Genomic DNA, 11446 nt, shown 5'->3' on the forward strand with positions numbered 1-11446 from the left:
ATCATTCGTGTGTCAGTAACACGGCTTCCCGTCAGGTAAGCTAAATCACAACCTGCCGTTGACTACCATTCTTGTGCTTTCCCACTTTACTTCCGTTTTCCCTCCCTACTCTCCTCTCCTCTCCTCTCTCCCCCCCATTCCCATCCGTCCATTTCGATTTTCATCGCCTTGCCCTTCTTCCTCCCCTGCGGTCCTTTTCCCTCCTCTTTCTTCCCTCGCTCCCCGCTCAGCGTTCGACTCTTCCCGAGCCTCTCTCTCTTTTTCTTTTTCTTTTTCTTTTTCTTTTTTTTTTTTTTAATTCACTTTCTTTCTTTCTCTCTATCCTCCATCCAATCATTGCACACCATCTACATTTTTTTCCCTCTTCTTCCTTTTCTCATTCCCATTTATCTTCCATTGATTGCTTTCCCCTCATTCCCCTTCTGCGCCCTTTTTTCTTTTGGCTCCGATTCTCGATAATTTTATTTTCTCATTTGGATCTTTCCAAAAATCTCTTGGATTTTTCCTTGGGGTTCACCTTTTTCTCTTCCCTTTCATTCCCCCCCCCCTCTTTTGAGGTGTCTCCAAATCCCAATATTTTCGGAGTCGACTCCCGTCACCTCTCGATAAACTTTCGCCCTTCCTCCTGTCTCCCCTCCCCTCCCATCTCCGTCTTATGTCCCTGATCCTACGCGCTTCCTAAATCCGATATTCCTTTTTTTGAATTGCCATCATCTTTTCCCTTACCTCTTATCACCTTGAATATTTCTCACATTCGGGGTGGCAACTCTTAGACGCATCGGGGATCGAACAGAAATTTCTTCACGACCTGCATATGTACTTATGTCCGTTTTTAACTGAGACGTCCTAGGGCACAATGGCTGGCGCGGACGAAACGCTCGCGGCCGCTGCTGCCATTTTGAGAGGTCTTGCGAAAGAAACTCCTTCCTCCAGCGCTCCTCCCTTCGACTTCGAATTCTCCCATCCTCCCGCCAATGGCTACGACACAAAACTCGCAAAATTACCCGGGGAAACGAGTTCAGCAAAGGCGGCTTTTGAACAGGAGTTGGAAGCTTTGGTCCGACGAGTCCGTCACCTGGAATTCCAAAATGTCAGTCACAACCAGTCAACCCCCAAATCCTCCCAGTCTTCTCTCACTCCCGGCGAGAAGGACGCTGATTTCCTCTGGTCCTTTGGTCTCTCTCGTGTTTCGTCCCGTGACGGTTCTGACTCTTGCCTCTCACAGCATCAAAAGACAACACAACAACAACAACACCCCCATGGATCCAGACGATCGGCCATCGAACCGGAAGACCACGAAGTGGAGGAAGACATCGACGATGAGGAGAGTGATGAAGATGAGGAACTGAATTCAAGGACACGTTTGGTACGCGAGGAGGACATCAGCTACCTACGGAATCATGTCCAAAAACAAGCGGAGGAAATAAGTTTCCAGAAGGATATCATTGCTCAGGTCCGTGACGAATTACAACAACAGGAGGAGCAAACACGACGGGCTTTGACCAAGGTCGAAAACGAAGATGTGGTCTTGCTGGAGCGGGAGCTACGCAAGCACCAGCAGGCCAACGAAGCGTTCCAAAAGGCACTACGGGAAATCGGCGGCATCATTACCCAGGTCGCAAACGGTGATCTGTCCATGAAGGTGCAGATCCACCCGTTGGAGATGGACCCCGAAATCGCCACTTTCAAGCGTACGATCAACACCATGATGGACCAACTACAAGTCTTCGGTAGCGAGGTGTCGCGAGTCGCACGAGAGGTCGGAACAGAGGGCATACTCGGTGGTCAGGCTCAGATCACTGGGGTGCATGGTATCTGGAAGGAGTTGACGGAGAACGTCAACATAATGGCCAAGAATCTCACCGATCAGGTCCGTGAAATCGCTGCAGTCACGACAGCGGTCGCCCACGGTGACCTGAGCCAGAAGATTGAAAGTCGGGCCCAGGGTGAAATCTTGGAACTGCAACAGACTATCAACACCATGGTTGACCAACTAAGAACATTTGCAACGGAAGTCACCCGCGTCGCGCGTGATGTCGGTACGGAAGGTGTGCTTGGTGGACAGGCCCAAATTGAGGGGGTGCAAGGCATGTGGAACGAACTCACGGTGAATGTCAACGCCATGGCGAACAATCTTACGACGCAAGTGCGTGATATCGCCACGGTTACCAAGGCTGTGGCGAAGGGTGACTTGACGCAGAAGGTTCAGGCGAACTGCAAGGGAGAGATCGCAGAGTTGAAGAATATCATCAATTCAATGGTTGACCAACTACGGCAGTTTGCACAAGAAGTCACCAAGATCGCCAAGGAGGTCGGTACGGATGGTGTCCTTGGTGGTCAAGCCACCGTCAACGATGTGGAGGGCACATGGAAGGATCTGACCGAAAACGTCAACCGCATGGCCAACAATTTGACCACCCAGGTCAGGGAGATCGCCGACGTGACCACCGCCGTCGCCAAGGGTGATTTGACAAAGAAGGTGACGGCTAATGTTCAAGGTGAAATACTGGACTTGAAGAGCACGATCAACGGCATGGTGGACCGGCTAAATACCTTTGCCTTTGAAGTCAGCAAGGTCGCGCGTGAAGTCGGCACGGATGGTACACTGGGTGGTCAAGCCAAGGTTGATAATGTGGAAGGAAAATGGAAGGATCTAACCGACAATGTGAACACCATGGCCCAGAATCTGACGTCCCAGGTGCGGAGTATATCAGACGTTACGCAAGCAATTGCAAAGGGTGACCTTAGCAAGAAGATCGAGGTCCATGCACAAGGAGAGATACTCACCCTGAAGGTCACCATCAACCACATGGTTGACCGACTGGCCAAATTCGCGACTGAACTGAAGAAGGTGGCGCGCGATGTCGGGGTGGATGGCAAGATGGGTGGTCAGGCTAACGTCGAAGGGATCGCTGGAACATGGAAGGAAATCACGGAGGACGTGAATACGATGGCCGAGAACCTGACGTCTCAGGTGCGCGCATTCGGTGAGATTACGGATGCCGCCACGGACGGTGATTTCACCAAGCTCATCACGGTCAACGCATCCGGCGAAATGGATGAGTTGAAGCGGAAGATCAACAAGATGGTTTCCAACCTCCGAGACAGTATCCAACGTAACACGGCCGCCAGGGAAGCTGCAGAATTGGCGAACCGCACCAAATCCGAGTTCCTCGCAAACATGAGTCACGAGATCCGGACGCCCATGAACGGTATCATTGGTATGACGCAGTTGACCTTGGACACGGATGATCTCAAGCCCTATACCCGAGAGATGTTGAATGTCGTGCACAACCTGGCCAACAGCTTGCTCACCATCATTGATGACATACTCGATATCTCCAAGATCGAAGCGAACCGTATGGTGATTGAGAGCATCCCGTTCACCGTGAGGGGAACCGTCTTCAACGCCCTGAAGACGTTAGCCGTCAAGGCCAACGAGAAGTTCCTGAGTTTGACGTACCAGGTGGACAACACCGTTCCTGACTATGTCATCGGTGATCCCTTCCGTCTGCGGCAGATTATCCTTAACCTTGTCGGCAATGCCATCAAGTTCACCGAGCATGGCGAAGTCAAACTTACTATCTGCAAATCCGACCGAGAGCAGTGCGCAGCAGACGAATATGCGTTTGAATTCTCCGTCTCCGATACAGGTATTGGTATTGAGGAAGACAAGCTAGATCTCATCTTCGACACCTTCCAGCAGGCGGACGGATCGACTACGCGGAGGTTTGGTGGAACTGGTCTTGGTCTGTCCATTTCCAAGCGCCTCGTGAACCTGATGGGTGGTGATGTCTGGGTCACTTCGGAATACGGCCATGGCAGTACCTTCCACTTCACTTGCGTTGTTAAACTGGCGGACCAGTCTTTGAGCGTCATCGCCTCGCAGCTGTTGCCGTACAAGAACCACCGTGTCCTCTTCATCGACAAGGGCGAGAATGGTGGCCAGGCCGAGAATGTGATGAAGATGCTCAAGCAAATCGACCTGGAACCGTTAGTGGTGCGGAACGAGGATCATGTCCCGCCGCCTGAGATTCAGGACCCGTCGGGCAAGGAGTCCGGCCATGCCTATGATGTGATAATCGTGGACTCGGTGGCCACTGCTCGGCTGCTGCGGACGTTCGATGACTTCAAGTACGTTCCTATTGTCTTGGTGTGCCCGCTGGTCTGCGTCAGCTTGAAGTCTGCCCTTGACCTCGGTATCAGCTCCTATATGACCACGCCATGCCAGCCAATTGATCTCGGTAATGGTATGCTGCCTGCTCTTGAGGGACGGTCTACACCCATCACCACGGACCACTCCCGGTCGTTCGACATCCTTCTGGCGGAGGATAACGACGTCAATCAGAAGTTGGCTGTGAAGATACTTGAGAAACACAACCACAACGTTTCCGTCGTCAGTAACGGTCTCGAAGCCGTAGAAGCCGTCAAGCAACGGCGCTACGATGTCATTCTGATGGATGTTCAGATGCCAGTCATGGGTGGTTTCGAAGCCACAGGCAAGATCCGCGAGTATGAGAGGGAAAGTGGTCTCAGCCGGACACCGATCATCGCGCTAACTGCACACGCCATGCTGGGCGATCGAGAGAAGTGTATTCAAGCCCAGATGGATGAGTACTTGTCGAAACCCCTGAAGCAGAACCAGATGATGCAGACCATTCTCAAATGTGCTACATTAGGTGGTTCTCTTTTGGAGAAGAGCAAGGAGTCGCGAATCTCAAGTAGTGGTGAAATGCACCCGGTCCATCACAGTGGGCCTGATGGCAAGAGTCAACAGCGTCCGGGGTTGGAACCTCGATCCGTCACCGCAACCAGCACTATTAACCGTGGTGGTGGCCTTGCAAGCCCAAACGTTGACCGAGCGGATGAGCTTGCCGTCGAAAGGGTGAGTTTTACACCTGCACAATTGCGGAAAGAATCTTTGTCATACTAACGGGTTCTGCCAGGCACTGCTGCGGTCCAACAGCTCGTGAGACGCTCTCAAGATATCCTTTCGCTTGTTTTCCTTTCATCTTTCCGAATGGCTTCGATGCAAACCTTATACCCTATCTCTTTATGCGCCTGTAAGAAATGTTCTTTGGCCTGGCGACCTCTTCTTGGTACCCCATCTCGTTTTATCTCTCTCTCTCTCTCTCTCTGTTTCCCTGTCAGGGAAACACACATCTTATGTCCCACCGCATACGCCTTCCGCTTTCGCTTCGTTTTCCCAGCTTCTCGGTCGATTTTCCTGCTTTTGCATACGTTTGTCGCTGGTAACATTGTCGACAGCCGAGCCATGGCATTTTCTATTTTCCTCTTTCTCTTCTTCCCTTTCTCATCTGCCTATACTATAGTGTGTTTTGATTTCGGTTGTTACTGTTTATGCCAGTAAACCTCTGGTGTAAGGTGTTTGGCGCAAGGAACCACAGGCGGGGTTTCTCCATATAAACCTGCGGCATGGAATGAAGACAAATACGGGCGAGTCAAGCAATGGTCAAGGGAGCCAGCATCCTTCTACTTTTGCTTGCGGAAATACTCTTGCATATGTTCCAGTTATTTTGCCCGGCAGCTATTCTTTTCTCTTCTTCTCATCTAAACTCGTTCCCCCTCTTCTAACGCATGCTTGTTGCGACCCGAGTCATCTTCTCCTTCCTATTTGTATTGTATTTAATCTTTTCACACTAGCAGATGAGCCCCTTGGTCGGGGATCAGGAAGACCTGAATCAGCCATAACTTTTCCTTTTCTTCTTCTTACTGCTTTCATTTTTACACACATTCGGATATTCGACTGTACGCAAGACTGTCGACGTATGACTGGCACTATTGTTGGAACACATCTCCCGTTATGGTAAGGATATTGGTCTAAGGAAGTCATATATTCTCATGGTATTTGTTAGAGCAAAAGTAAATAGGTAGCCAAGTAGGTAGAATCAGGCGCAATCTGAATCAATCTTCATCTATCTCAAGCAAGCACCTACGTATTCCCTTCCCGCACAACATACTTAGGCCGAAAGAGAAGGGGAGAATGAATGAATAGAAATAGAGAAAACAAAGCACAAGAATTAAGAAAAAGAAGAACAACACACACACACACACACACTGAGAGAGAGAGAGAGAGAGAGAGAGAGAGAGAGAGAGAGAGAGAGAGAGAGAGAGAGAGAGAGAGAGAGAGAGAGTAATCCCGATCAACCTAACACGAGATAATCCAAGGTCGACCTTCCTACTACTACCTATACCTATCGAAAGAAAGAAAGAAAGAAGTCAAATCCTCCAATCAAGAAAAGGAACTAGACTAGACTACCCAGCCAGCTATCTATCTACTTTATATAATGGAAGATTTAGATATATTGTCCAATCAAGCAGCAAAACACATTTTGAATTTATCTTAATTTCCAAACTTCAAGGTCAACTAAACAAGCAAATACTTTCACTCCCAAACCTAAACCTAAACCTAACTTCCCCAAGCCAACAACATCAACATCCCTTTAATATTATGAGTTTGTATTCCGCTCAACGACCACCAGTAGGCTTAGGCTTCAGAGGCGGAACCTCAATAACCCCCGTCGCGTTTGCAGCGAATCCGCGCTTGATCTTGAGCTTCTTTGTTGTTGTTGTGGGTGTGGCTTCAGGCTTGGATTGGGTGGTAGATGTGGCAATAGAGGTAGAAGTGATGGTTGGATCCTGAGAGGACTTGGTCGTGGTGGTAGTACTGCTGCTGGTGGTGGACTTGTCTGAAGGTGAAGACGACGGAGAAGGCAATGTGATGAATGTGGATGATGGATCAATGGCCGTCTTGGATGCAGCGTCAGTAGTAGTAGTTCCATCACTAGGTCCCTTTGAAGAAGAGCTCTCAGTTGGAGTTGGAAGCAGGATGGCAGGAGTAGTAGTCGTAGCAGTAGCAGACGGGTCCGCATCGTCAGTCTTCTGCGAGGTTGTCGAAGTAGCAGTAGGGACTGAAGTCATGGTTGTCTTGGTAGCACTGGAAACAGAGGAGGTGGTTTGAATGGGCTTCCGAATGAATGAGGGGCTATTCCCATTGTCATCATCATCGTCGTCGTCGTCATCATCGTCATCGTCGTCGTCGTCAGCACAGCCAGACACCGCAGGACCAGTGGAAGAAGGAGAGGGCACGCAGGTAGGCAGGGTTCTGATATTGCTGGACTTGATGACAGAGACACTGGAGCTACTAGGGATTGCATCTGTGGCGCGAGCCTCTAGGCCCTTGGCGGGGCCGATGGTTGCGGTGACACCGGCGCAGGGAAGCGAGATGGTGATGGTCACGGTGGCAGTGATGCCGGGGATGCTGGCGGCGCTGATGTCCCCGGGCTGGCCGGGGGCTGCGGTGGGAGCGGGCACACTGGCTGGGGCGTTGGCGTTGTCGACGGGGTCGATGGGGGCGGAGAGGGCGGCGGAGGCGAGGGCCAGGGCTAGGATGGAGGTGCGGAGGTACATGATGGATTGGATGTTTTGTTTTGCTTCTCTTTCTAGGATGGTTTATGGGTTGGTTTAAGTATAGAAAAGAGAGAGGAGAGATAGAGAAGGGTATTTGAGGAAGAGGATGCACGATTGGTCTGGGTTGAATTGTTGCAGCGAAGGAGAGAAGAGGGTTTATATAGTCATGTGAAAGGTAACGGCATGATGCTTGATAGATGTCATGGGGGTCTAGACGATGTTGTGGCTATCATGGTGACGCTGCACACCAGAGATTTAGGGTCTATGGTCACCTCACAATTGGTCTTGGTGGTTGAACTTCCCGTGTATAGGAGGTTCTAGTCGGCTTATTTTCTGGGCTTGATGGTCATACGTTACTCAATTTAATGGGTCAATTGAGAGATTTTGTAAGGATTAGACATTGATGTGCGGCAGATAGCCACAGGTCAGGCTTAAGCTAAGAGTTTTGACGGTACCATGTTCAGACCGCTCTAGATTCCATGTCTTGACATGTCATGGGGGTCGTTAGATTCGTGAGTCTATTAGACAATAGTGGGTAAGTTTTGTTGTTTCTTTCATCAGTAGCGGCAGGTAAATTGCTCATTTTGTCGCATAAATAGTCATGGATGCCCGAATCGGATGCTATTCCCTCAGTATATCGCTAGCGGGTGGCGCCAGCCAACGTGAATCACCTTGACCAACGTGACGCAGACGAGGCCGAGAGCGTAGCAGCAAGTCGTGAAAGTAATCAAGCCCCAATACTCGCCATTGCATCGAGACAGTATCTCTCCCGCAATTGGAATGCCCGTCAGCGTGCTGTAGAAAATGGTTAGCTCATACTTGTAGAACCCTGACAGCTACATGGCAACCTACCCGAAACTCACAATCGTGTACGCAGTAGCATAGTACCTGCCGTAATTCTCGATCTTGCACAGCTGCGAAATGCAAACAGGAGTCAGACTGATGTTGCTGCCGCTTGCAAAACCAAAAATAACGCAGTACACAACCATGACAGGTACACTGTTGCCGGCCGGAAGCCACAGACATGCGTTGCAGATGAGGCATAAAGCAACCGTGACGATGAGCGTATTGAACCGTCCCAGATAATCCGCCACAAACCCAGGGATTCCTCTACCGAAGAAGGAACCCGCATTGAGGATCGCCAGGATCTGGTACGAGAACTGGGAGGAAACGCCATGAGCCAAGGCGTAAGAAGAGATGTAACTGATCGGAATGAAAAGCCCCCATTCGATGAAAAAGACGCCAGCAGTGGTAAGAGCGAATTTTGGTTCCCGGAAGATACGAAAATCAGGCATCATGTTCTCCTTTACAGCGGGCTTTTTAGGCAACCGGGACTTGATCAACAAACATGCAACGGCCACTGAGATGAGGCAAAGAAGCGCAACTACCCGGGTTGCCCATGCAAAACCTATCTTGGGGAACAATGCCTCCAAGGTAAGCGGGAAGACAACACCTCCTACGGAGCCACCTGTGGCAGCAATGCCAGTTGCAACGCCACGTTTCTCATTGAAGAAGTGGCCAATCGCGGCTATTGCGGGGGTGAAGATTAACGAGGCTCCGACTCCTCCAGCGATACCGATGACCAGCATGAAGTGCCAATATTGAGTGCAGAAACCCAAAGCTACCATCATGACGATGACCAGCACAGCACCCGAAAACACCAAGAATCGTGGACCTTTGGCGTCGAAGACTGGACCTATCTGTACACCGCAGAAAAAGGTCAAGAACGCGTACATGCCAAAAATCCAGCCTGTAGTTCCGGAGCTGTAGTCTTTGAGCTGGTGATCCTCAATGTAGGCCTGGAAAGTTCCAATGGTGTTCACTAAGCCGAGGGAGCCAAAGAGGCCCATGAAACTACCAAAGACAACCAGCCAGGCCTCTAGTCCGCCTTCAGGATATGTGTTTCCATCTGCATCCGTTGTGACTCGAGACATTGGGGCGCTGTGTGCGAAGCTCTCTGAGTCAGACGCTCCAGACGAGGGTCTCTGAAGGCCATCTTCAAGCATAGTCTCTGCCTGCGGTAGGTTGCTATCGTGTTGGACCCCGGTATGAGACTGTTCCTCTGTCACGTTGATGGCTGGACTTGCATCATGATATTCACGATACTCACGACTGATGGTTGTACCATCCAGGACCTTTTCTCCAGCCTGGGGAGAATCTGTACCATGAGAATTAGGCAAGCTTGGGATGTTCTTGCTGGCACGGTTTTCTTCCATCTTTTCTATGTCTAAATCGGCAGACGACCTCATTTTTATCGCCCTCCCGATGATAGAAGGGGTATCGAGCTACCGCAAACCGTTCGGCTAAAAAGGGCCTAACCGCCTGTGCGTGATATCACCCCTCTATTTGCAATGCAGAATGAGCGAGGGGTTGCCGGCTATTGGAAAACACACGAAGAAATTTGAGCCCAATGAGCCCAAGGATCCCAAACCAGAGAGTGCGCAGAGGTCAGAGGAGGTAAGAGGAACTATTTGAGCATACGGCTACCCCTATGAGCCCAAGCCTGACTGGATGCTAATGTGGCAAGGAGAATGTGCTTTGATATGGTCGGGAAAAATGTTGAAAAAGCACATTTGGGACCAGAGGGTCTTTAGCAGCCCTGTTAGCTCCGCAGTGGAGGCTTTTCCCTTCCGGTGCGTTTCCCTCGGCTGCTCCCAGTAGCGGGAGTCTTTCCCATTGGCGAACCGTCGGCCGGCCGGTGGACACTGAAAAGGTTGTATATCTAGTGTCTTAGGTCTACTCCCCAGCCACGGCCATTCCTGCTTGCAACCTTCTTTCCTGGCGTAATCTGGACGCGCTAAACAGTTTAAGTAAAGATGCAGAAGACTTTGTAAGTACCGAGGCAGTGCGGCCGAGAATAAGGAGCTTGATGCAATTTGCAGATAGACTGTGGAGTATCAATGAGTTGATTGGCATGTCGCCAGCAAAACGACCAAAGTTCAGAGCTCGAATGAACGGGGTATAAGTGGTTGATCAGAAACGAGTCGGTCCTGGGAAGGGGTTAACCTCGTGGGGGTGGAACTGGGTTGACAACGCCCTCCTCGAGCCATATAATGGTGGATGCCGGCTGGGAAATTCCCCGGGAGAGTGATATAGTCGTTGAAAGCCGTGGATCCTCTGAGATGACGAAGATGCCATCGTTACTCTTCCTACATGGATCAAGATACCTCCGAGAGCAGCCAGTCCTTCAGCACCTGTAGGTCCACTCAGGCAATCTGCTGCAAGGGCATTGTCATAGGGATTATCTCGGTCGCCCTCATCCCTACTAGCAGCAAAAGTCAATGAAAAGGCATCAGCCTATCATTTATCTTCTGCAGGACAAAGTGCCAGGTACGATGAACTCTCTGGAGGCGAGGGAGTCACTCATGACTTTGGACTTAAACGAGACAGGGCAGGTCCACCGAGGTATGCTAGTTTAGCGAATACTGTATCTATAGATGACAGCCCCATCGCCAAAATATTGTTAATGAATCAAAGCGACTGCACTCCTCAATTTCGAGAGGGATGTCTGCATTGTTGTTGTCGACTTGGACGTTGTGCACCGACTAAACATACAGAAGCACGTGCCTGTTTCTTCCTCTGACGGGAGCGGACAGTCATGGCAGTATTGAACTTAGGTTGGGACGAAGCAACCTACCATCTTCTTTAAGTCTTACTAAACAACCACAACGGCTTTCTGAAGAAGAATGGAGAACATCTTGGTCTTAATGAGCTATAATCGCATAGCCGATTGAATGATCACCACGTTGCTGATTGGTGCAGGCTGCTGTCCAAGAACAACCTAATTTACATCTCGTCTAAAATCTAACCTAGGAGTTCCAGGAAGGAAGTCCGAGTAATATTCCGAGCCTATCAGCGGGGTTAGAATGGGAAACACTGGCCTGATCTGGAGCTTGACCTCCAGTTTTGAGTGGGCTAACCATCTTTTTTTTTTTTTTTTTTTTTTTTTTTTTTTTTTTTTTTTTTTTTTTTTTTTTTTTTTTTTTTTTTTTTTTTTTTTTTTTTTTTTTTTTTT

The 11446-nt window shown here is 49.9% G+C and overlaps 4 protein-coding genes across 4 annotated transcripts; 2 read left to right on the forward strand and 2 right to left on the reverse strand.

Moving 5' to 3' along the window:
- The first annotated feature begins 266 nt into the window (after positions 1-266).
- Positions 267-5207, forward strand: tcsC (putative two-component osmosensing histidine kinase (Bos1)). Its single transcript, XM_026775341.1, has 3 exons — positions 267-1090; positions 1226-4885; positions 4947-5207. Exons 1-3 carry the CDS (start codon positions 857-859, stop codon positions 4971-4973), a joined length of 3921 nt encoding a protein of 1306 aa, XP_026632192.1. The 5' UTR covers positions 267-856; the 3' UTR covers positions 4974-5207.
- Positions 5188-5951, forward strand: BDQ94DRAFT_2607 (uncharacterized protein). The gene has a single exon (XM_026775344.1). The coding sequence runs from the start codon at positions 5442-5444 to the stop codon at positions 5829-5831; it is 390 nt and encodes a 129-aa protein (XP_026632193.1). The 5' UTR covers positions 5188-5441; the 3' UTR covers positions 5832-5951.
- A 538-nt stretch (positions 5952-6489) lies between these two features.
- On the reverse strand, positions 6490-7431 carry BDQ94DRAFT_164935 (uncharacterized protein; the record flags this gene model as incomplete). Its single annotated transcript, XM_026770155.1, has 1 exon — positions 6490-7431. One exon carries the CDS (start codon positions 7429-7431, stop codon positions 6490-6492), a length of 942 nt encoding a protein of 313 aa, XP_026632194.1.
- A 629-nt stretch (positions 7432-8060) lies between these two features.
- Positions 8061-9680, reverse strand: BDQ94DRAFT_156079 (MCT family MFS transporter; the record flags this gene model as incomplete). Its single annotated transcript, XM_026768584.1, has 2 exons — positions 8061-8226; positions 8284-9680. 2 exons carry the CDS (start codon positions 9678-9680, stop codon positions 8061-8063), a joined length of 1563 nt encoding a protein of 520 aa, XP_026632195.1.
- Between the last annotated feature and the right edge of the window lie 1766 nt (positions 9681-11446).

The sequence above is a fragment of the Aspergillus welwitschiae genome (genome assembly GCF_003344945.1).
Source record: "Aspergillus welwitschiae strain CBS 139.54b unplaced genomic scaffold BDQ94scaffold_1, whole genome shotgun sequence".
In the NCBI taxonomy this organism is placed as follows: Eukaryota; Fungi; Ascomycota; class Eurotiomycetes; order Eurotiales; family Aspergillaceae; genus Aspergillus; species Aspergillus welwitschiae.

Coding starts and splice junctions, on each gene's coding strand:
- tcsC (XM_026775341.1), top strand. CDS start 857: ATGGCTGGCGCGGACGAAACGCTCGCGGCCGCTGCTGCCATTTTGAGA. Junction 1,091..1,225: donor GTCACCTGGAATTCCAAAAT/GTCAGTCACAAC, acceptor TGCCTCTCACAG/CATCAAAAGACAACACAACA. Junction 4,886..4,946: donor ATGAGCTTGCCGTCGAAAGG/GTGAGTTTTACA, acceptor GGGTTCTGCCAG/GCACTGCTGCGGTCCAACAG.
- BDQ94DRAFT_2607 (XM_026775344.1), top strand. CDS start 5,442: ATGAAGACAAATACGGGCGAGTCAAGCAATGGTCAAGGGAGCCAGCAT.